Below are 24783 nucleotides of genomic sequence, written 5' to 3'. Positions count from 1 at the left end.
TGGCCCTAAGTAACAATTCTCTGGCACTCAGTAACAATTCTGTCTGTCCCTGAGTAACAATTCTCTGGCACTCAGTAACAATTCTGTCTGTCCCTGAGTAAAAATTCTGTGGCCCTAATTAAAGTTTCTGTGGCCCTAAGTAACAATTCTCTGGCACTCAGTAACAATTCTGTCTGTCCCTGAGTAACAATTCTCTGACACTCCGTAACAATTCTGTCTGTCCCTGAGTAAAAATTCTGTGGCCCTAAGTAAAGTTTCTGTGGCCCTGAGTAACAATTCTCTGGCACTCCGTAACAATTCTGTCTGTCCCTGAGTATGAATTCCGTGGCCCTAACTAGCGTTTCTTTGTCCCTAAGTAAAGTTTCTGTGGCCCTCAGTAACAGTTCTGTGTCTGTGCGAGTAACAATTCTGTGGCCCTAAGTAAAGTTTCTGTGGCCCTAAGTAACAATTCTCTGGCACTCCGTAACAATTCTGTCTGTCCCTGAGTAACAATTCTCTGGCACTCAGTAACAATTCTGTCTGTCCCTGAGTAAAAATTCTGTGGCCCTAAGTAAAGTTTCTGTGGCCCTGAGTAACAATTCTCTGGCACTCCGTAACAATTCTGTCTGTCCCTGAGTAACAATTCTCTGGCACTCAGTAACAATTCTGTCTGTCCCTGAGTAAAAATTCTGTGGCCCTAAGTAAAGTTTCTGTGGCCCAGAGTAACAATTCTCTGGCACTCCGTAACAATTCTGTCTGTCCCTGAGTATGAATTCTGTGGCCCTAACTAGCGTTTCTTTGTCCCTAAGTAACAGTTCTGTGGCCCTGAGTAACAATTCTGTGTCTGTGCGAGTAACAATTCTGTGGCCCTAAGTAACAGTTCTGTGGCCCTCAGTAACAGTTCTGTGTCTGTGCGAGTAACAATTCTGTGTCTGTGCGAGTAACAGTTCTGTGGCCTTCAGTAACAATTCTGTGTCTGTGCGAGTAACAATTCTGTGTCTGTGCGAGTAACAATTCTGTGGCCCTAAGTAAAGTTTCTGTGGCCCTAAGTAAAGTTTCTGTGGCCCTAAGTAACAATTCTCTGGCACTCAGTAACAATTCTGTCTGTCCCTGAGTAACAATTCTCTGGCACTCAGTAACAATTCTGTCTGTCCCTGAGTAAAAATTCTGTGGCCCTAAGTAAAGTTTCTGTGGCCCTAAGTAACAATTCTCTGGCACTCAGTAACAATTCTGTCTGTCCCTGAGTAACAATTCTCTGGCACTCAGTAACAATTCTGTCTGTCCCTGAGTAAAAATTCTGTGGCCCTAATTAAAGTTTCTGTGGCCCTAAGTAACAATTCTCTGGCACTCAGTAACAATTCTGTCTGTCCCTGAGTAACAATTCTCTGGCACTCAGTAACAATTCTGTCTGTCCCTGAGTAACAATTCTGTGGCCCTAATAACGTTTCTGTGGCCCTAAGTAACAATTCTCTGGCACTGAGTAACAATTCTGTCTGTCCCTGATTATGAATTCTGTGGCCCTAACTAGCGTTTCTTTGTCCCTAAATAACGATTCTGTGGCCCTCATTAACAAGTCTGTGTCCCTGAGTAATGGTTCTCTGTCCCTAAGTAACTTTTCTCTGTCCCCAATTATCGTTTCTGTGGCCCTAACTCTGTCCCTGTCCCTAGTACAGAGCGGTCTGCCTCTGTTCAATAACTGCAGGCAAATGAAGAATTCCAAAATGGCCGCTATTTATACCTCGACCATTACACAGTGCTGGCTGGCTGGCTGCTGATTGGCTGATGCGATCACATGTAGTTGAGGAATGCATTATGGGTCAGCGCGCCTTGTCTGCGCGCCTTCCCAGACATCCCCGCTCCGTCGCCGCACATGTCGCCGCCATTTTCTGAAAAATTTCGATTCGCGCGTCCGAATTAGGCTATTTTTCGGATTCGGCACGAATCGAAATTTTTCCGATATTCGACTCGAATTCCACTTCGGATACTTCGATTCGCTCATCTCTAGTCATTAGTACAGTGTCAGTGCTTTTTTTTTTTTTTTTTTTTTTTTTTTTTTTTAGCACTGATCGCTGTATTGGTGTCACATGTCACGAGATGTGACGCTAAAAATAACGCACAGGCGATCAAATACCCCCCCCAAAAAAAGCTCAAGTCGTGGGGAAAAAAAGGACGTAAATTTAATTTGAGTGCAGCATTGTATGGCCACTCAATTGTCAGTTAAAGTAACGCAGCGCTGTAACGCAGAAAATGGCCTGGTCAGGAGGGGGGTATATCCTCTGGAGGGCAATTGGTTAAAGGCACTATATAAAATAGTTTATTATTATTTCACTATTTGCATTGCAGAGATCTGAAGTCAGATCTGCTGGGAGTAGCATTTGTGCTCTTTCAAAGACCAACACATCTATCTGTGGACTGTCTTTTATAAACCAAGTTGGGCAATATTACAATCCGGAATGTAATTTATATGCACATTTTTAATTTGCAATTAAGTATATTCTTTATTCATGCTGTTTTAGTCAGAAAACGATGGCGATGTTCAAGCTGCAATCCGAACATGTTCTAAACTTTTTGAATCCTTGCTGGAGAAAGGAGAGCTTTATATTGGGGACCTTCCACCTGAAGATCAAAGCCTTCCCGGTAAGGAGAGCCTACAAAGTGTATGTGTATCCTGCTCTTCTGTGAATGCCATTTTTATCTATACACTACCAATGAACAACAAAACACAGCAGACTAAATGTTAACAATGAGGTAAATTATGTAGTCAGATGGTACCACCCATATACTGCCAAATTGTTGAAACATGCCGAAATAATCAATATCAAATGGCGAGCATCAGTGACACTCGCTGCGGGTTTTTGAAGTATGTTTTGTAGACTCCAGTTTATTTCTGCATTATTGATAATTTTTCTTAGTCACATAAGGATTTCTCCTGTTTGGATACCAGTTTATATTCTTTAGACTGAAATTATGATGTTCAGATCCCAAATCCAGCCAAACTTGATTTTGTATAGAGCAGCAAAATTCAGCTTTGTCACTCTAGGACACAAGTACAGAACGTTGACCCTGTCATATTGTCCATTACATAGGGGAAGTGTTCTTTAGTCCACAGGTCTGGGAACAGTGATAACTGATTAGTTGCAAAGGGTACAAAAACTTATCAGCTCACAAACTTTTTGTCAGGATCAACAGGCATTTTTTTTTGCACTATCAAAAAGCTATTACAAAATCATTTCAATGGTGTATTCAACATTCCAAAAAGGAGAGCATAAGTTCATTTTTAGGGTCTACAAATACTTTTAAGTCTCATGTCAGTTAAAGGTTAGTCTAGGCTATCTGTCTTAGCTTGAACATTGAGCCCTCATTTTTTGAATGGTACAATGGAATGATGGAATCCTGGTAAATAATGAATTAGTGTGTCTGCTTTTTGTGTGAACAGATTCCACCGGTGCAGAGGAGAAGTACAAGATATGGATGAGGCATCGCTACAACAGCTGTGTCTCCTGTTTGGCGGACCTGTTACATCACAGTTCTTTCCAGATTCAGGTCAGAATTATTTTTATGTGGGTATAGCTGGGCAGATATCCCCTTGAGAAAGACAGGTACAGAGATTTTTGACAGTCCTTGAGCAAGTTGATAAAACACAGGGACCAGATGCAGTTCTTGCCTAACGGAGGGCATGGCCACTGCATAAGAATGCAGGAGTTGATTCACTTTTAGGAAAATAGAAATGTCATTGTGTGATGATGAGATCCCTCTGACTGCTGACCTCAGATCAGAAACCACCCATTTATCGTAAACAATGATGGAAATTGGTATCCCTTGCTTTTGTTAGTCAAGCTATTTTTATAGCTTGCTCTTTGGATTTTATTACCCACTTTCCCGTGCACAAGTTGCCAATGAGCCTTTGGGGCAGATATTCTAAAAATCAAGAGTGCGAAATCTGGTGCAGCTCTGTATGATAGCCACTCATCTTCTTAGGTTACTTTTCACACTGATTCGTAGCAAAAACAAGTTTTTACCTCATTTGCGGTGCCTTTTACACATCACATGACTCAAAAACGCAACATGGGTGCGTTTTTGCCGTGTCTTCCATGCATTTCAATGGGGAGGTGCGTTTTTGGTGTGGGTTTTTTTTTACCCCACCAATAATGCAGCAAGTAGGCTTTTATAAACTGCAGCGGACCCACGGATCATGTGAAGAGTTCCATAGGTTTACATGGTCACATGTTTTTCTTCCTGGCAGCTGATTGGTTTCTATGCAGAACTGCAACAGATTTTGCACTTTCCAGTTTTCATAGATCAACCCCACTATTTACCAAAGCTATGAATATTTCTCTCTCTTGAGCCCCACTGCTAGTTAGATATTTTGATAGGAACCTTAGGAATTGCATATCTTCTTAAATACTTAAGCTGGGTATACACTAGTAGAATTCAAAATTTTTTGTTGTAAGAAAGTTTGTTCATTTTTGTAATCATTAGTGTGGTCAAATTGACGTTTGTTTTCTATCGCAGTGATGAGAAACTTTGATGGAGCAGGATGGAAACTTTTTTTTAACGTACAAATTTCTAACTGTATGTAGTTTTCATTCACTAAAGTCCATACATCCCATAATCAAATGTTAAAGGCAAATGAAATCTTGAACTACTTTAGAACAACAGTCAAATGTTTTGAGAATTTTCATATGAATTTTCAGATAATTTTTTGCTCAAACTTCTACTAATGTATACCCAGCTTTAGTTGAAAAACCGTGAACTGTCACCCGCTAGTTCAGGCAAACCAATAACTCACACAGCCTAAGTTCTCCTAGAAAAATGTACTCTTAAATAATTTGTCTGAGTTTTTCTGACATTTTTCCTATTCTTCTTAAGGAACTTGCATTGTGTGTTCTTCTGAAATTCATTGTGCTAGAAGGGAAATTCCCTTTGGAAGCTGCCAAATGGAAAGATGGTTACCGTTTCTCACGTCCACTGTTAAAAGTAAGTTTAACCTTCAACTCCTGGAACCAATTTATGAAATGTTATTCCCTCTTAGATGTGCATAAGACTTGCTGTTTACTGTTTTATGTTTTTATTTGTAAATCTGTAATGTTAATATTAGAACTTAGATCTGTAATGCTATGTTTATCAATTTGCCAAGTTTCTAGTGTGTGTTTCAGTGAAACGTCATTAGTTCTATGGCACAAGATGTAAACCACTGATTGCAAGGGCACTTCTCAGTAGTTGTTAGTGATTCCTTAGAGCAGAGCCCCTAGTAACCTTCTTTAGGTTCACGTTGCCTATCCTACAAATTTGTAGGAGAAATACTAGAGGTAAGAACCCATGCCGAAGAGTGAATATGGCCTCCAAAGCAGAAACAATGTTAATCAATGGAAGGCTGCTGGCGCGAAATCGTTTGTCAGGCTAGAAGTTGAACACTTTACTGACCACAGTCCTGGAAATGCATGCTTTTTTAGAAGACAGTGGGCAACATGTAGGCATGCTAAAGATTAGCCATCTCTGCTAAAATGTCATGCCAGATCTATTTTGCGATCGAGTACATGATGCAAGTGTGTGATGGTGAATACTGTTGGACTTTGCTAATGTTGTTGAAGTCACTAGAAGGGTAGTTTTGATGCATTCTAGGGGTTAATTCCTTCCAACTGAATGAATATATATATATGAGATAGATACAGGTGAAACTCGAAAAATTAGACTATCGTGCAAAAGTTCATTTATTTCAGTAATGCAACTTAAAAGGTGAAACTAATATATGAGACTCATTACATGCAAAGCAAGATAGTTCAAGCTGTGATTTGTCATAATTGTGATGATTATGGCTTACAGCTCATGAAAACCCCAAATCCACAATCTCAGAAAATTAGAATATTGTGAAAAGGTGCAATATTCTCGGCTCAAAGTGTCCCCCTCTAATCAGCTCATTAAGCCATAACACCTGCAAAGGGTTCCTGAGCCTTTAAATGGTCTCTCAGTCTGGTTCAGTAGGAATCACAATCATGGGATAGACTGCTGACCTGACAGTTGTGCAGAAAACCATCATTGACACCCTCCATAAGGAGGGAAAGCCTCAAAAGGTAATTGCAAAAGAAGTTGGATGTTCCCAAAGTGCTGTATCAAAGCACATTAATAGAAAGTTATGTGGAAGGGAGAAGTGTGGAAGAAAAAGGTGCACAAGCAGCAGGGATGACCGCAGCCTGGAGAGGATTGTCAGGAAAAGGCCATTCAAAAGTGTTTGGGACTTTCACAAGGAGTGGACTGAGGCTGGAGTCAGCGCAGCAAGAGCCACCACACACAGACGGATCTTGGACATGGGCTTCAAATGTCGTATTCCTCTTATCAAGCCGCTCCTGAACAACAAACAACGTCAGAAGCGTCTTACCTGGGCTAAAGAAATACAGACCTGGTCTGTTGCTCAGTGGTCCAAAATCCTCTTTTCTGATGAGAGCAACTTTTGCAGAAGAATGGAGAGGCACACACTGCAAGATGCTTGAAGTCCAGTGTGAAGTTTCTACAGTCTGTGATTTAGGCAGCCATGTCATCTGCTGGAGTTGGTCCACTGTGCTTTAAGTCAAGGGTCAACACAGCCGTCTACCAGGAGATTTTGGAGCACTTCATGCTTCCTTCCGCAGACGAGCTTTATGGGGATGCTGACCCCATTTTCCAGCAGGACTTGGCACCTGCCCACACTGCCAAAAGCACCAAAACCTGGTTCAGTGACCGTGTGATTACTGTGCTTGATTGGCCAGCAAACTTGCCTGACCTGAACTCCATAGAGAATGTATGGGGCATTGCAAGAGAAAGATGAGACCGAAAGTGCAGAAGAGCTGAAGGCCGCTATTGAAGCATCCTGGTCTTCCATAACACCTCAGCAGTGCCACAGGCTGATAGCTTCCATTCCACGCCGCATTGAGGCAGTAATTGCTGCAAAAGGGGCCCAAACCAAGTACTGAGTACATATGCATGCTTATACTTTTCAGAGGTCCGATATTGTTCTATGTACAATCCTTGTTTTATTGATTGCATATAATATTCTAATTATCTGAGATTGTGTATTTGGGGTTTTCATGAGCTGTAAGCCATAATCATCACAATTATGACAAATCACGGCTTGATCTAACTTGCTTTGCATGTAATGAGTCTATCTCATAAATTAGTTTCTCTTTTTAAGTTGCATTACTGAAATAAATTAACTTTTGCACGATATTGTAATTTTTCGAGTTTCACCTGTAGATAGATAGCAGATTTGCTCATTATTGAAGTCCTCTTCTTACTTTTTTTTTTTTTTTTTCTTCTTTTCTTTTGAGTTGGTTGTAACTAGCCTGCTGCCAGAAGACAAGGATTCTTCCTCTTTAATAACAAGATTTCAAGAGTATCTGGAATATGATGACGTCCGATATTATACCATGTCTTTGATTAATGAAAACATTGTACGAGCGCATCAGAATACCAAAGAAGTAAGGCTCGGTCCTGATTTGGCTTAGTCTTTTTATTTTGATGTTATTTTGGAAGCACTACTCTTTGAGCTGAAAATATGTATATTTTAGCATTTTGCTATGACATAAGCATATAAAGACACATAACTGAGTCCAGATGCAAAAAAACACAGCATGAGAGAATTACAAAACCAATAACTATCTTACTAAAGTATTACTTTTTCAATTTTATTCACTGTTATAATTGAGTCTTATGGCTGATGCTTAAATTTTTCTTGTTTCTCAAGCCACATTCCCTCCCCACTGCATTCCAGAACAATGTCTTTTGCCTGCTCTCATCCATTAATATGCCTGTAGAGAATGAATTATCACATTTCCTGGTAGAACAGAAAGGTGAGAAATTATTAATTTTACTGTTACTTTTGGTTTTTGTATGTGACCTCCATATCTGTTATGTTAAACGTAAAATGGGCTGTGTCAGAATATGTAAATAAGATGAGTATCCAGAAGGAGTTCAGTTGTTAAAAACCTAGCACAATGTTATAGTTCAGTAAGTAAAAATAGAGAGTTTAATTATTTAAAATAATCTGTACTCGCATCAGCATGTTGCTACTGGTACCCAAGGACACCTGTTCATACCCTCTGTTATTTTGTAGAGCACCCTCTGATATTAAAATTTACAACCCCACGGGATTCCAGATTTAGACTTTCATCCTTTGTTTTTATTTTCGGTTGTGCTCCAGGGTTCACTATTTTTCCTTCTTTTGAGTATTACTGTAGTACCGTAATTGTCACATTGTTCTCTGTGGCTTATAAATAAAACATTTAAGCTGTAGTACAGTTTGAAAACAAAATATAACTTTCCCTCTGCAAGGTAATGGCATAATTTGCTAGCATACTAGCACATTATGAGAATTTACCTTGAAACAAAGTCACTGATGTTTCCAGCTGCAGATGTAGTGATCTCTCCTAAGTGCATGTTGTGGAGATATTGCTTGTACCTACAGTTAAGCTTATAATAAGGCTTACCTGTAGGTACAAGTGAGCAAGCAGTTTTTCCTACCACTTTAAATTGCATCTCTAGACAAAACTTTTATTTGGTGTTTGGATAGACTGGGAAAGGGTCAGACCCTCTGTCAAGTGTTTATTGCTGCCTGTGTTTAGGGAGATTCGCCCTTCTATTAGTACTGGTGACTGTTGTCACTGAAACAGAAAGCGACAGGAAATCCAAAATTTTAGTGTTGTCTGCAGATGCTGAGGACATCTTATAATGGGGACAACTGTCTAAGAGGGGAGTTTCCCTCACATTGAGAGATTTCCACTAATATCCTCAGACAGGAAGTAAAGTGAAATTCCTTAGTGTTCTCAAAAACTAAAGTGTTGGCTATACATACTTTAATAAAATAATAAGGTAATTGTTCTTTTCCTGGTAGAGGGTGTCTGTGAAATCTGTTGGGGGAAGTTTACTTTTAAAATGAGAGGAATGGGGTCACAGCAAGGACAGCAAGGTTCACACAGAATTAAAACTTATTTATAGGTTCTAAGCCTTCCCCAATCTATCTAAACAAAAAAAAAGTAGAGCTTTAAAAAGTGGGATTGATTGCCTTTGCATTGTATGATTACTTGGCAGTCTGGCATTTTTTTTTACTTTTCATGCGGTTGCCGCGTATTTTGAGTACTGTTAAGTCTCTGATTAAAATGACAGCGTGTCTTCTTCCCGGTTTCTTAATCAGAGAAGTGTGATGACTGGAAGCCAGCAAAATTAAAGGCAAGTTGACTAGATTATGAATCCTATTTCTTTTGTAATTCATGCCATTACTCTTCTCAGTGATCTAATGTAATTACCTTTTTTTTTTTTTCTAGGAACATAAGAGGATGTTTGAGAAAGTATGGATGAACTTTCTCAAGGAGAAAGTAAGTGTCCAGTACATTTTTGAAGTTATGTTCTTTTATGTTTCTGGCAACTAAAGAAACCCACCTGCAGTAGGAAGTCAATAAGGCCAAACTAATGTCTCAAGAAAGAGATTTTTCCTCAAGTGTTTAACTGTTCACAGACATGTATGAGATTGGTATTTCTCAACCTTTTTTTCATTCAAGACGCCCTTGACAAGTATTTTCAGTCTCGAGGCACCCCAATCTAAGTCTTGGTTCACGTTGCTGTGTCTCAGAATGTGCACAAAATTGTTGCTTGTTCCTGCCACGTAGACAAATGTGCTGCTTTTTAGCAGATGCGCATGGGTGCCATTAATGTTTACTGGTACCCCATACATTGGCAATGCCGTGTGATTTTGGTGCAGCGTGATTTAAAAAAGCAAAGGGTCAGGGACTTCTTTCCTGTGTTTTGCTCGCCATGATGGGTGAAGGTTGGTACCTAACGGAAGTCGGGGACCTACGGTAGGATTGGTAAGGTACACTATATTGCCAGAAGTATTGGGACGCCTGCCTTTACACACATGAATTTAATGGCATCCCAGTCTTAGTCCATGGGGTTTAATATTGAGTTGGCCCACCCTTTGTAGCTATAACAGCTTCAACTCTTCCTGGAAGGCTGTCCACAAAGTTTAATGGAGTGTGTCTATGGGAATGTTTGACCGTTCTTCTGGAAGCGTATTTGTGAGGTCAGGCACTCATGTCAGACGAGAAGGCCTGGCTCACAATCTCCGCTCTAATTTATCCCAATTCTATCGGGTTGAGGTCAGGACTCTGTGCAGGCCAGTCAAGTTCCTCAACCCCAAACTTGCTCATCCATGTCTTTATGGACCTTGCTTTGTGCACTGGTGCGCAGTCATGTTGGAACAGGAAGGGGCCATCCCCAAACTGTTGCCACAAAGTTGGGAGGATGAAATTGTCCAAAATGTCTTGTTATACTAATGCCTTAAGAATTCCCTTCACTGGAACTAAGGGGCCAGGCCCAACCCCTGCAAAACAAAACCCCACACCATAATCCCCCTCCACCAAACTTTACACTTCTATCTGGCACTGTGGCTGCTACTGGTGCTTTTGCCTCAGCATATGTAAGCAAGGATGATCTTGCTTCAGCCTTAGCGGGTTTAGAAGATAAGATCACTGGGATAATTGCATCGGTTTCTCAGGCAACTAAGAAGTGAGATAGATCCCTGTCACTAGAACCACCAATCCTGGAGCAGGAATAGCTGGAGCATGAGGAAGAGCTGGAGGAAGGTTAGGCAGTAGAATTTCTGTCCAAGGAGAAGCAGGCGGTCTCTGCCTCTCAGTCTCAGAGATGTTTAGTCCAGGACCTCACTGATATGGTACAGTCTGGATTCAGGCTACCTCCAATAGAAGCCTCTGAGGTTACTTATTCTTCCCTGGGATTTTTGAAGCCTTCACAGAGTACTCAAGCCTTTCCGGCACATCCTCTCCTGGAGCAAATTATGTATGCCGACTGGGATCACCCAGACAAGGTTTTTGTTCCACCAAAAAGGTTTTCTTTCTTGTACCCCATGGAACAAAAGCTTGTTAAGAAATGGGGGTTGACCGTAGCGGGTGCAGCTGTTTAATACCTGAATAAATCTTTGACATGTCCTGTGGATAAGGTACAGTTTTTGAAGGATGCAGGGGATAAGAAGCTGGAGTCTCTCCTTAAGGCCTCCTTCTCCCTGGCAGGTTCTACCGCACAGCCAGCTGTGGCAGCTATTGGCATTTGCCAGTCTTTCTGACCGTGTCAAGCAGTGGATTGGAACACCATCAGTGCAGGGGGGATGTTCAGCCGAGGATTTGGAGGATGTTCCGCGTGCTTTGTGTTTCATGGTTGATGCTCTTTGAGGACTCAATTCAGAAAATTTCTTGCTTGGCCCTCTTAGCAGTGCACATGCACAATGTTTTATGGCTGAAGAGTTGGTTGGCAGAACTGCCATGCAAAAAATAGTTGGCAGGTTTTCCCATTCACAGGGAACGGCTGTTTGGGGAAGATTTGGACAAATATATACAAAAAAATTTTTTGGGGGGGGATAAGGTTGCTCATCTTCCCTCTAAGAGGAAATCCAAAACGCCCTTCTTTAAGGTTTCAGGGGCTTTGGTTGCTGGGCCCAGGCAGTCGTTTTGTCACACACAGGTCCCAGCCTCCAGAGGTAGATCCCAGAATCAAAATCCAAGGAGGCCCTGGGTGTAAAAGTCATCTAAGACAGATCCAAGGTCCGCCTCCTTATGAAGAGGTGCCCCCACTTGTTTGGGTGGGGGGGAAGGCTTTTGAATTGTGAGGCCGCATGGAGGGCTGTAATCCAAGTCAAATGGGTAATTTCCACGATTTCTCTCGGGTATAAGCTAGAATTTCAGGTATTTCCTTCTCCCTGGTTACTAAGATCAAATATACCAATAAATCCAGAGAAAAGAAGAGTTTTATTTCAGGCACTTAAATTGCCTATTGTCTCAGGGAGTGATCATGGAGGTTCCAGCAGACTAAAGATTTCAGCCGTTTTATTCAAACCTGTTTACAGTCCCAAAAGCAAATGGGGATGTAAGGCCCATTTTGGATCTCAAGGTGCTAAATCGGTTACTAAATGTCCAATCCTTTCGTATGAAATTGGTTTGGTCAGTAGTGGCCTCCCTACAAAAGGTAGATTTTTTGGCGTCCATAGATATCAAGGACGTATACCTGCATGTACTGATATTCATTCCTCACCAAAGAGTTCTGTGATTTGTAGTAGGGGCTCAGCATTTCCAGTTCATAGCACTACCGTTTGGCCTGGCCACAGCTCCCAGAGTTTTCACAAAAATTCTTGCTCCAGTTTTGGGGCTATTCCAGATTCGAGGAGTACTGGAAACAGGTTATCTAGACGATCTCTTGCTCAGAAATCTGTCGGTGCCAGATCTGAAGCAGGATATGGTCTTTACGTTGCAGATCCTGGAACAGCTGTGCTGGGTGCTTAACCTCAAGAAGTCAGCCCTGAAACCAGTTCAGAGCATGGTTCCCCTTCCCTCAAATTTCTTATTTCTTTGGGACATCCCACATAGTCATGAATAGCCTGCTCTTGGATTTGAATTTTTTGTACATACTTGCCTGTAAAATCTATTTCTTGGAGTACATCACTGGACACAGAGGTCCCGCCCCTCTTTCTGGAATTTTCATTGCTTTCTTACAAAAACTGGAGTACTTCCTGTATAGGAGGGGTTATATAGAGGAGGACCTCCTCTCTGATTGGTTGGCCAGTGTCCATTCACCTATAGGTGGCCTATAACCCTACATAGTCATGAATAGCCTGCTGTGTGTCCAAGAAATGGATTTTACAGGTAAGTATGGAGAAAAAAAAAATCACATTTTTACAGGCGGTGTTGAAATACTACTACAATTTAAGAATTTTGCACTATACTACCTTTAAAGTGAACATCTAGTAAAAAATTATACTATCTACAATCCACCTCTTCTTCACTCCTGGACCTCTTTGTGGTCCAGTGCAACTCTTCTTTAAGGTTAAATGAGCAACAGAATCATTCAACCCATTTCCTATTGGCTCCACCTGTTGTAAACAGACCCTATAGGCCAGGGAATGTAATCACCCAAGGATGGGCTAACAGAATTTTTTTTTTTTCTTTCTTTTAAGCAGGGGATAGGGGAGAAACTCCAGTGGAGTTGGACTGTAAATATGAAGAGAGTATAAAATCCCTGCTAATACATTGATTATTATATATATACACATATAAACATTTTTATTTCTTTTTCATCTCCAGCTTGCTATAAGTCTGTATAAGAAAGTGCTTTTAATCCTGCATGAGTCTATATTGCCTCACATGAGCAAGCCCACCTTGATGATTGATTTCCTTACTGCGGCCTACGATATTGGTAAATAGATATGTATATTTTGTTTTGTGTGACTTGAAATTTAATGGTTCTCTTTCATTGTCACAATGCTATGTATTTTTGCTTTGTTCTAGGTGGAGCTATAAGCCTTTTGGCTCTTAATGGACTATTTGTTCTGATTCATCAGCATAACCTGTAAGTAACAATATTTGTGTACAATTTAAATCCGTAATGATGGTTGACATTTTAGGTTGACACCTGCAGGCTTACAGCGATGTAATACATTTCCTTATAACAAGACCGAGAACAGTGAATTAAAGTACAGTTGTTCAAGGTTGCATATTTTGTTAATGGTTTCTATATGTCCTTGTAGGGAGTACCCAGATTTCTACAAAAAACTTTATTCTCTCTTGGAACCCTCCGTGTTTCACGCAAAATATCGAGCCAGGTTCTTCCACTTAGCCAACTTGTTCTTGTCTTCCACGTGAGTTGGACAGCTTATACATGTAGCATATCTCTGCTTAATGTTTGATAAATACCATCTGAATTTGATAATTTAATGTGTTTTGCAGCCATCTACCGGTGTACCTTGTTGCTGCATTTGCCAAGCGTCTGTCACGATTATCTCTGACGGCTCCTCCACAAGTATTAATGATGATCATCCCGTTCATCTGCAACCTGATCCGAAGGCATCCAGCTTGCCGACCTCTCATCCATCGGCCTATGGCGTTGGGGGGTGACTCCTTTTCCTTTATATTATTATATCCATGACTTTCTTGTTTTATCACTTTTAAAAGAAACTTGTCATTTCTGAAACTCGGAGGCTGCCATTGCTGAGATAATATTTGTAACCCTGTTACTTTAAGCTTCAATACTTTCTGAATCACTGACTTGGCAAACATTTTAGAGGGTCAGCATGAAAGCCCCTTGATACCCATATACATGTAGTGACGTGTATAAATGTTTCCTGTCACTGCCTGTATTTTTTTTTTTTTTGTGTGTGTGCTTTGAACACATTTTTTATGTTCACGTATTATGAAAACTAAACAATATGTACAGTGGGGAAAATACTTTTTTGATCCATGGCAGATTTTGTAAGTTTTTCCACTTACAAAAAATTTGATGGGTGTATAATTTTTATCATAGGTGTATTTTAAATGATATAGACAGAATGTCAACCAAAATCCAGGAAAAAACACATAATACAAATTTTATAAATTGAGTTGTAGTTCAGTGAGTAAAATAAGTATTTGATTCCTGCAAACCAACAATAATTTTGGCTTCCACAGACTGGCTATGTGCTTATGTGGTACACATATTAGTCCTGTCAATTTAAGAAGATGCTCCTAATGACAATTCCTTATGTTTATAAAAGACAACCATAGTGCAAAAATCAATAACAATGATCGTGGTTATACTTCATAAATTGTTTCATTCGGCAAATCCATTCGTATAGTGTCCTTAACGTTGGTAAAGTGCAATACTTTCAGCGTGCAGAATGTGAAAGTTCGAACAATCCTAAAATAGGGGAAATCCACCACCTTGGACGGATGTACGCTCACCATTGCTAATGGGCGTACCTTTGAGGACGTGCATGCGCACGAAATGTGTCAGGTGGAGCCTCCATTGGTGACGTCACACCGCCACTGCCAAATGTCAGAGCGGTGGCCATTTTGGTATTTATTATTTGCTGATTTTACTCCACATGGATGTTGATTTTAACCTGAAAGAATTATAATAAAATACTACACTATATACATGTTTCTGGCTCTTGGATTTGAGCTACTTTCCATAGGACAAAGGTCCTTTCTTCCACCATAACCCAGGATGGAGCAGTTTGATTAACCCCCTGGCTGTTGTTTTTCACCTCCAGATGTGACATGTCGTCATATACATGCTTCATACCATATACTTTCTGGTGAGTGTACATCCGTCCAAGGTGATGGATTTCCCTTATTTTAGGATTGTTCGCACTTTCACATAAGTGAAATTTAATATCTGGTGCCAGATATTAAAGTATAACCGCACTCTAATATCCACAAAAAAATGTGCATCAAAAAGTGCTATGTGCTTATAAATAAATAAAATATGAGAATAAATAATGTATCGTGATTGAAATTATGACTTGCAAAAAATAAATTAATATTAAACGTAACTAATTATATAAAATTGTAGCTAGTGAGAAATAAATTCATATCATATCACGTCACTAAATGTGCAATCCTTTTAACAATGTGCAAATCTTCCATCAGTGAAAAACATACATCATATAATTTGATAAGTGAAATTAAAAAGTGAATAAGAAATAATAAATAAAATATAAAAAATAATAAAAAGTCTCTAACTAAACGACGATTATATCCCAATGTGCAAAGTAAATGTCCAGCTTGGATGGATATATTCTCCTTCAATATGAAGATATGATCTTTACTGTGATGTTGAGAACCTGTGTGGCTGCAGGACTGTGAGGGATACTCCCTTCTTTAATCCACTCCTTAGCCCTCTGCCTTTATATTCCTCGTATGTTACATGTAAGAAAAGGAATAAAAGATATGGTGCCTTATCCCAGGGGTAAAACAGCCTTTTATTGTGCTTCTATATTGCACTCACATTTTAAAAATAACAATAGCGCTTTGTATATATAATATCCCACAGCTTGTAGCTAGATCAAACGAGCGGTGTGTATCCACACACCCTCAGTACTCGCCGTATCGTTGTTAGATTGCGCGATGACGTCACTGCCCCTCCCCAAAGCGTTGCGCTACAGGGGTTTCGTAGCTTCGTCCGGGGGATGATGATGTGTCGTGTGTGATGTGGGATATAATCGTCGTTTATTTAGAGACTTTTTATTATTTTTTATATTTTTTTAATATTTTTTTTTTATTTTATTTATTATTTCTTATTCACTTTTTAATTTCACTTATCAAATTATGTGATGTATGTTTTTCACTGATGGAAGATTTGCGCATTGTTATAAGGATTGCACATTTAGTGACGTGATAATATATGAATTTATTTCTCACTAGTTATAATTTTATATAATTAGTTACGTTTAATATTTATTTTTCACAAGTCATAATTTCAATCACGATACATTATTTATTCTCATATTTTATTTATTTATAAGCACATAGCACTTTTTGATGCACATTTTTTTGTGGATATTAGAGCGCGTTTAACATTTAAATTAATTTTTGATAAACGCACATCACAAGAGAGTGAGTTTACTAACCAGTGATCTAGTACTTATACCTACATAATATACCTCAGTGGCTCGCAAGCTAATTTGTTTGAGATATTAAAGTATACCTTCAGAGGTCTAGTGGCATTCATGCATCAATGAGTCAGGGCTGTTTTAGCAGCAAAAGAGAGAACCTGCTCAATATTAGGTGATCTTAAAGTTACGGCTGATCCGTGTACTTATATGCTGTAAATACATACTGCAGAAAAATGGAATAGTGTAAATGCATTATTAAGCACATTTGTAATCTTTCTGTTTTGTATTTAAGATTTAACATCTGATCCGTACATCATGGAGGAGCAAGATCCAGCAAAGAGTCAAGCTTTAGAGAGCTCTCTCTGGGAGATAGAAGTGAGTTGATCAATTCTTTCATCATTACCAGTTTTATTGGTTTGAATACCTCACTAAATAACACAGTAATGATTTGGGAGGCAGCCTATTTAACCAATAATGGGGGTGGGGCAGTAATTTAACATTCCTTGAAGTGTGAATTAGATTCTTCAGCTGGTAGTTTTTGTTGCCTACAGCGGTGATCGGAGACATGGGCAGCTGCAGAGTATTAAATGACGTCTTTGCAGGGCACTACATTGATTTTAGAGTCGCTTTAGGGTCAATCAGTACAGCAAAATATCCTGGATCAGTTGGTAAATGTTGATAAACAAAACCCTATAATTTTAAGGCTAACCCCCGAAATGTGAAAATCTTCCCTTGCAGTAGGGTTGCACCCACACTGCGAAGTTTAAATGCTTTGTTAGTCTAGGGAGGAGTAAAAGGGCTTTAACTTCATCCTCTGCTCCCCGGCAGATGGCGGTGGATTATCCTTTTGCATCATCATGCTATGGACCTTGATGTCAGGACCTTAGACTGGTGGAACATGGGGGAGAAGACACTGCGGGGACTGGTCTAGCAGTGTAGAGGATTGAATAAATCCATAATTATTCATTTTCCTTGAGTTGGGCTTTAACCTCTTCCGCCTCCCTCAAAAGGGCATACCTGTACGTCCTCTGGTTGAAGGGGTTATACTGGGTTGGCATCATCCCAGTATTGTTCTTTTCAGCCAACGATTCCCTACAATGTAAAAGCTATCCCAGTGGCTAAGCAGCCACTGGATTGCTTTTACAGGTGGTGGGAAAGTCTGACCCCCTGTCTCTGCCTTTTGCAGCTCTCTTGGGCTCTCCTGACCCACCGGGAGATGCTATGGTTCAGCCGGCGGTTGCGCCGGCTTACCATGAGGGTGTTAAGAGACCTGATCATCTCTGGTATTTGAAACCTGGAAGTGACCTGTATTAAAGCGGAGTTCCACTCACACTGTCAAAAAATAAGTCAGCAGCTACAAAAACTGTAGCTGCTGACTTTTAAAAAACAGCCACTTACCTGTTCCTTGGTCCTGCAGTGTGTCCCTTGCAGCCCGTTTCACTGTTCATCCTGTATTCCAGGAGACCGGCATCTTCAGTGTGGGCCCCCGGCTGTGATAGCTTGCTGCTTCACAGCCGGGTACCCACTGCGCATGCGCGAGTAGCGTTGCGCTTCATTGAATAGTCCTGTAGTCTTTTGGGACCTGTCACGTGTCCCAAAAGACTATAGGGAGGGAGGACACCAGAAGTGGGAGCGGGTACCTGTCAAATTCGGGTACCCGCTCCCCCCCACCCCCCAAAGGTGCCAATCCTTAATGGGGAGTGAGGGAGCAGTCCTTAAACTTCCCCTTTTGGGTGGAGCTCTGCTTTAAGCTACTTCCAACTTCCGTGTTTTGTTTAGAAGTTGTTGCTATCTTGTACAAGTATCCGGATCAGACCGATCTTGGTCTAATCTGTTAAGGTCAGAGGAGACATCTGGGGTTTAATACACCCAAGATGTTTTAGTAAAGAAGACCTGTCACTGCTGATTGTTATCACAAGGGATGTTTACATTCCTTGTGACTGCAATAAAAGTAATCAAAAAAATTAGAGACAATATAAAAATATCAAATCACCCTCGCCTTCAAACCCCCCCCCATGTGCTTTCGCACAAAGGTGAATGCACATGTCAGTCCCAGTTGCATACGTAAATGACGATTGCACCACACATGAGGCATAATGGCAAAAGTTGGAGCGAGCGCAATAATGCTAGCACCAGACGTCCTGTGTAACTTTAAATTGGTAACCTGTAAAGGTATTAAAATTTAAAGCATCGCCTTTTGAGATTTTTAGATACTGTAGTTTGCTGCTGTTCCACAGGCATGTGAAGTTTTAAAGCGTGACATGTTGGGCATCTGTTAACATCATCTTTTATATTTTCCTTTCAATAAATCTTTATTGAGGATTTTTCAAGTTTGGAGAGTACAAACACAAATGTCTTGTGTACAATAAGGTATAACAATAATAGGCAACATTGTAAAAGCAGTCGTGCATAGCGAAAACATATCAATGATTGGAAACTATGTAACCAGTATGTCAAAGAGTAACATCAACCTTATCGTGTCAATAATATCAGCAGAAGGAGCAAATAAGAGACTATACACCTATTTCCTGACTTCCAGCAATAACAAAAGAAATAGAGGAATTATGAATGCACAAAGTGGGGGGGGGGGGGGGGTGGTAAGAGAGTCGAAATGAGAACATCGAAAGCGCTTAATGGCATAGCAGAATGGGCATATTGAATCCATGCAGTCCATATTTTGAGGAATCTCGTGGGTATCTGTAAGAATGCTAGAGAGTTTTTCATTAACCAGGAAAAAATCTAGACGGCTATGGACTTCCATGAAGGATATTAATTGTTCATTCCAGTCTTTTGCTATAGTTTGTTTAGTTGCCAATAGTACGTAAGTAGCCTGCTTAAATTGGTGTTTTGTGAAGCCCAAGAGCTTCAGGTGTAGAAGAATATGCCATGGGTCCCTTGGGAAGGGACGAGCCAATAATGATTGCAGGAGTTTAAGGACCTTTGACCAAAACCGAAAGAGCATGGAGCATGTCCACCATATGTGTAGGACGTTGCTTGGAGTAGCACAGCCACGGGAACAGGTACCAGGGGCTGATGAGTGTAGGTGAGCTAAATGGGATGGGACCAAATACTACCTTGTACATATTTAATGTTATCCAAAAAATGGGTATTATATTGTTTGTGTGCACTAAAATGCATTAAATTGTGTTTTTCCCAACTATTTGCATTTATAAAACCACAGCGCAAATACTGTGTAACAAAATTGCAACACTCACCATTTTATTCTTTAGGGCTTATGCTTAAACTTATGTAATGTTTTGGGAGTCTTAAGTAATTTTCTAGCAAAAATGATGATTTTTGAATGTCAGAATAGGCTTGCGAAGCAAGTGGTTAAACCACACAGCTTCCTTTGACTGCCTATAACATGTTCATGAAACAATGAATCCACGTCATCAGTCCTGCCATTGATCAAGTAGGTAGCCCAGAAAACCTTAAAGCGGAACCAGCAAAGAGCAAAGTGATCATCCTTGCTCTGGTGTGTAACTGTATTAATTACAGGAGTGGCTAAACAGTTAAAAAAAATTATTTGCCATTTCAAACATTACAAATGTATATGCATATATAACTGGTTATATATCTTCAATCACGGTTACCATGCACCTTACACCATAGGGTCTTATTGTTTTACAATTAACAATCCAACTCATACAAGACAGCATGGCAACAAAACTTTTCTGTGTGTTTATTTAGATATCCTTTATAGGTAATGTTACTTCTATTTTTGGTACAGAGGCCTATGTGTAAAGCCCAATAAGAATGCACTTTGGTAGATTTATAAAGTGATATATTTATTTTACTTTAAATAGGTGGGCAGCTGTTTGGGGGTATCTCTGCAATTGGACTTTTTAGTAGGGTTTCAGATCTTGCAAAAAGTGACTTTTGCCAGCATTGGCTGTTTTTATGTCAAGAGAATTTAGTAATGTTTGGTGTAATTGGGATGAATATCTGTGTTTTGGATGCTGCAGAGATAATTTTGCAAAGCATAGAGCTCTGTTTTTACTGGTACCTGAAAATGTTAGTCAACCAAAGTATACCTATATTGCAAGGAATACCTAGGATAGGAATGATCGTTTTGTTCATTTGTGTTGAGAATACTGTGCAACTTGATTCCATGAGTGTATTTCAATGTCTCAATTTGTATACTTGAGTTTTTTTCCTGTTTTTTAATTGTAGGCTCTACAGAATCACTATTACCCAGATGTTGTTAGAGCTGCCAATGTCATTAGCCGTTCCTTGTCTACACAAGAAAGTGAAATTTCTGAGCTTCTTGAGTTATCTTCCTATGAGGTGAGGAACAGAGAGATTCATCTTGATACTTATTAAATTCACATATCATATACAGATACAGTATTTGAATGCAATAGTTCAGATGTATACATTTATGTATAAAACTAGATGAAGTGAAATTAAAAGTGAAAGAGCGGCCTCTTATACAGGTGAAACTCTAAAAATTAGAATATCGTGCAAAAGTTAATTTATTTCAGTAATGCAACTTAAAAGGTGAAACTAATATATGAGACTCATTACATGCAAAGCAAGATAGTTCAAGCCGTGATTTGTCATAATTGTGATGATTATGGCTTACAGCTCATGAAAACCCCAAATCCACAATCTCAGAAAATTAGAATATTACATGCAATCAATAAAACAAGGATTGTACATAGAACAATATCGGACCTCTGAAAAGTATAAGCATGCATATGTACTCGGTACTTGGTTTGGGCCCCTTTTGCAGCAATTACTGCCTCAATGCGGCGTGGAATGGAAGCTATCAGCCTGTGGCACTGCTGAGGTGTTATGGAAGACCACAATGCTTCAATAGTGGCCTTCAGCTCTTTTGCATTGTTCCATCTCATATCTCTCATCTTTCTCTTGGCAATGCCCCATACATTCTCTATGGGGTTCAGGTCAGGAGAGTTTGCTGGCCAATCAAGCACAGTAATCCCACGGTCATTGAACCAGGTTTTGGTGCTTTTGGCAGTGTGGGCAGATGCCAAGTCCTGCTGGAAAATGAAGTCAGCATCCCCATAAAGCTCGTCTGCGGAAGGAAGCATGAAGTGCTCCAAAATCTTCTGGTAGACAGTGGACCAACACCAGCAGATGACATGGCTCCCCAAATCAACACAGACTGTGGAAACTTCACGCTGGACTTCAAGCATCTTGCAGTGTGTGCCTCTCCATTCTTCCTTCATACTCTGGGTCCTTAGTTTCCAAATGGATGCAAAAGTTGCTCTCATTAGAAAAGAGGACTTTGGACCACTGAGCAACAGACCAGGTCTGTTTTTCTTTAGCCCAGGTAAGACGCTTCTGACGTTTGTTATTCAGGAGCGGGTTGACAAGAGGAATACGACATTTGAAGCCCATGTCCTGGATCCGTCTGTGTGTGGTGGCTCTTCATGCACTGACTCCAGCCTCAGTCCACTCCTTGTGAAAGTCCCCAACACTTCTGAATGGCCTTTTCCTGATAATCCTCTCCAGGCTGCGGTCATCCCTGCTGCGTGTGCACCTTTTTCTTCCACACTTTTCCCTTTCACATAACTTTCTATTAATGTGCTTTGATACAGCACTTTGGGAACATGTGCCTTAAGCTCTGCCTACTTGCAGACTGGATCTGGAGGCTACCTTAACTCCTTCCCTCCGGCCACATGCATATATGCGGCCTTTCTGGGGCTGGGCCTTTACGCTGAGAGGTTGCATATATGTGTACTCAAAAGAAAAGAAAAATAACACTGCCAAGAGCTCATGTATGCAGTTACTGGCGAATATCAAAAAGTTCCTGATCTCTACTTGAGCTTTCAGATCATATGACCACTGTGATAGCCAGTCATGGTGATCGCATGATCACAAACCTCACCTCTCGACATCTAAAACTCCCTAAAGAGCTGGGAGGCAGCGGCGCCAAGGGATTAAAGGTTGTGAACTGTAGAACTTGTGCCGAAAACAGGCAGGCAAATGACCAAGTACTAGTCACCTGTATTTGCTGTAAGCTCCCTGCAGCTGATCTTTTCCCCTTTACTGACTTACATTACTTTGCCCTGCACTGTTTCTATGTGTGGGGGTGGCCATCATAGAGACAGGGATGATTGGCGATTTGGAAATATATAAGAAGTAACAGGAGAGGTTTACAAAGCACAGATCTACAGATTTAAGCAGAAGCAGGGAGATGCATGCAGTGCCCTTTTCTCTCTATGGCAATGACATAATCCTGTCACACTCCAAATCTTACACTGCAGATACACAGCTATGGAGCTGTGGGCACACTTGCATATTTGAAAGTGCACAGCTATTTTAAAGGAGGAATTCCAGAGCAAAAGTAGATTTTCAGTGTACTAAGGCACAATTAACATTTCTAGACGTTCTCTGGAACATAGCAAATCTTCACTTTTGAGTACAAATCCACTTTAGGAGCGTCACGAAAATCGTGGAAACACAATGGAAATAACTTCTGTATTCTCCAGACTAGCAACTAGGCCTGACAGGATTCTTGGTACAATGTTTTTCTCCATAGCATGTTTTTACAGTGTCTAGATATAAGGCAAATATTACTTTTAGTGTTTTCTGTTTTGTAAAAAAATCTAAATTGATTCAAAATTCTTTTCTAGCTATTTGAAAAGCAGATGAAGAAACGACATGGGTCTGTGCCACTGGAATTTGAATCTGTACGAGGACTTTTAGGCAGGAAACAAGATATCACAGCTGAACACTTTTCTATATAGCGTGAAGTTCTTGGCATAAATGAGAACACATATAATGCTTTTTTCATCTCCTAGTGCAAGCAGAGGTAATGGTTTTATGTGCACCATATGAGAACTTGGGACCAGGTGGTCAAATAGACACTTCCCATGTGTCTACTTAACTGTATACTCCAAAGACAAAGATGTCACACAGTTGTATTCTCGGATTTCTGGGTGGTTATGTAGTTACAAGCCTCACGCAAGGACACTCACCCATACAAACAACACAGAAAGACCGGAGCGGAAAGACTTGGGACAGTATTGAGTTTATTTGCATCTTTTCTGGGTTTTTTTTGCCTTGTCATTTTGGTTTGTCTATGCATCTTTAGAACACAGTACCATGTATGCAATAACATTTTCATTTCTACAAGCAAAATGTGTTGTATTGAAATTTTTGAGTACAAAAAAAAGTACACTACTACAAAAATCCAAACTGTATAACACCTGAGAACAGTTCAAGGCCTGGTGTATACTAAATTTCCTCTGCTCTGTTTCTCCACAAGTGCTTGATGCTGGAACAGTAAATTGTCACAACTGAGCGATGTCAAATGACAACTGCTTATGGTGCTCTTGTGCAGTAAACTTGTTGTTTGGTTCACTTCTTTGTGAAATGTAAGTTTATTGGCTGTCAGGCCTTTAAACAGTTAACAGACACTTCAACTTTTATTTCAATGAGGTGTTGGGTTGTGCTGCAGAAATTTTGCTGTGACTGACAATTCGTTAACATGGCCGTTTACACTGTAGTATGTTCACAGCTGAGGTTTAGGTATTTTCATAGCATAGGTCACAATGGTCTATCTTTAACCAATGTAAGTATGCATGTCTTTTGCCTAATTGATGCAAGTATAACCCACAAATCACTGTAGTAGTTACTGCCGCTATACTACAATGATAGCAACTGTAAGTAACAGATCATAAAGATTAAATGTGAAGTTTAGGCATGATTTATATCGCATAGGTACGTTGGTTCAGCTTAGAGCAATGTACGTATGCATCTCTCATACCTGACCAATGTCTGTGTAAGCTGGAAATCACTGTATTAGTTACTGCTACTATAGTTATTAGCCGCAGTCTTTAGGGTCCAGTGCTAAGTGGTTTCCCTTCTGCATAGAAACTACAGAAAGGTCACTCGCTCTGCACTGCTGCCACTCAAGAAAGAGAGAAAGGAATCATTGTCCTGCCTCTGCCACATCCAGTCAGCTAAAGCCTTTTATTCATTGAAAAAAATACAAGGCTTTCTTTCAGTGCCACCTGGGTCACCCCCTGTGGTTACTAAGCAGAAGAGCAGCTGCTCAGCTCTGGCTTTGAAAGACTTCTGCTAATCACTGTAGTAGCAGTGACTACTACAGCGATTTGCAGCTTACATAGATCCCGGTCAGGTATAAAATATGCATTCTTACATTGGTTCAACTACACCATATAAATCACAACTAAACTTCAGCTTTAATCTTTATGATCTGTTGCTTTTACAGTTGTGAATAACATTGTATTGCAGTTTCCTTAATAACATTATAGAAAAGTTCTTGATGAATTAATACACATGGAAAGTTCTCAGTGGTTGTAAACACTGAAGATTTTTTACTTTTGATGCATTCTCTGCATTAAGGTAAAAACGTTGCATTGCCTGTCACCCTCCCTCTCTCTCCCCAACACCTGAGTCTGCTGTTG

General features: G+C 40.2%; 1 protein-coding gene across 1 annotated transcript in view; it reads left to right on the top strand.

Moving 5' to 3' along the window:
• NOC4L (nucleolar complex associated 4 homolog) overlaps positions 1-23491 on the top strand; it is a 37422-nt gene extending 13931 nt beyond the window's left edge. The window contains exons 2-15 of the mRNA XM_089672445.1: positions 2496-2616; positions 3416-3522; positions 4849-4956; positions 7281-7430; positions 7697-7802; positions 9143-9177; positions 9273-9323; positions 13095-13206; positions 13299-13359; positions 13538-13648; positions 13737-13900; positions 16674-16756; positions 20555-20668; positions 22984-23491. Coding sequence (XP_089528571.1) covers positions 2496-2616; positions 3416-3522; positions 4849-4956; positions 7281-7430; positions 7697-7802; positions 9143-9177; positions 9273-9323; positions 13095-13206; positions 13299-13359; positions 13538-13648; positions 13737-13900; positions 16674-16756; positions 20555-20668; positions 22984-23097 — 1437 coding nt within the window. The 3' untranslated portion in view covers positions 23098-23491. The remainder of the gene's footprint in view (positions 1-2495; positions 2617-3415; positions 3523-4848; positions 4957-7280; positions 7431-7696; positions 7803-9142; positions 9178-9272; positions 9324-13094; positions 13207-13298; positions 13360-13537; positions 13649-13736; positions 13901-16673; positions 16757-20554; positions 20669-22983) is intronic.
• Positions 23492-24783: the final 1292 nt, after the last annotated feature.

The sequence above is a fragment of the Staurois parvus genome, unplaced genomic scaffold (genome assembly GCF_062004578.1).
Source record: "Staurois parvus isolate SC_StPar_1 unplaced genomic scaffold, SC_StPar_1.0 ptg000129l, whole genome shotgun sequence".
Lineage (NCBI taxonomy): Eukaryota > Metazoa > Chordata > Amphibia > Anura > Ranidae > Staurois > Staurois parvus.
Note: the sequence above shows the minus strand (reverse complement) of the source record. Positions and strands in the feature narration are given on the sequence as shown.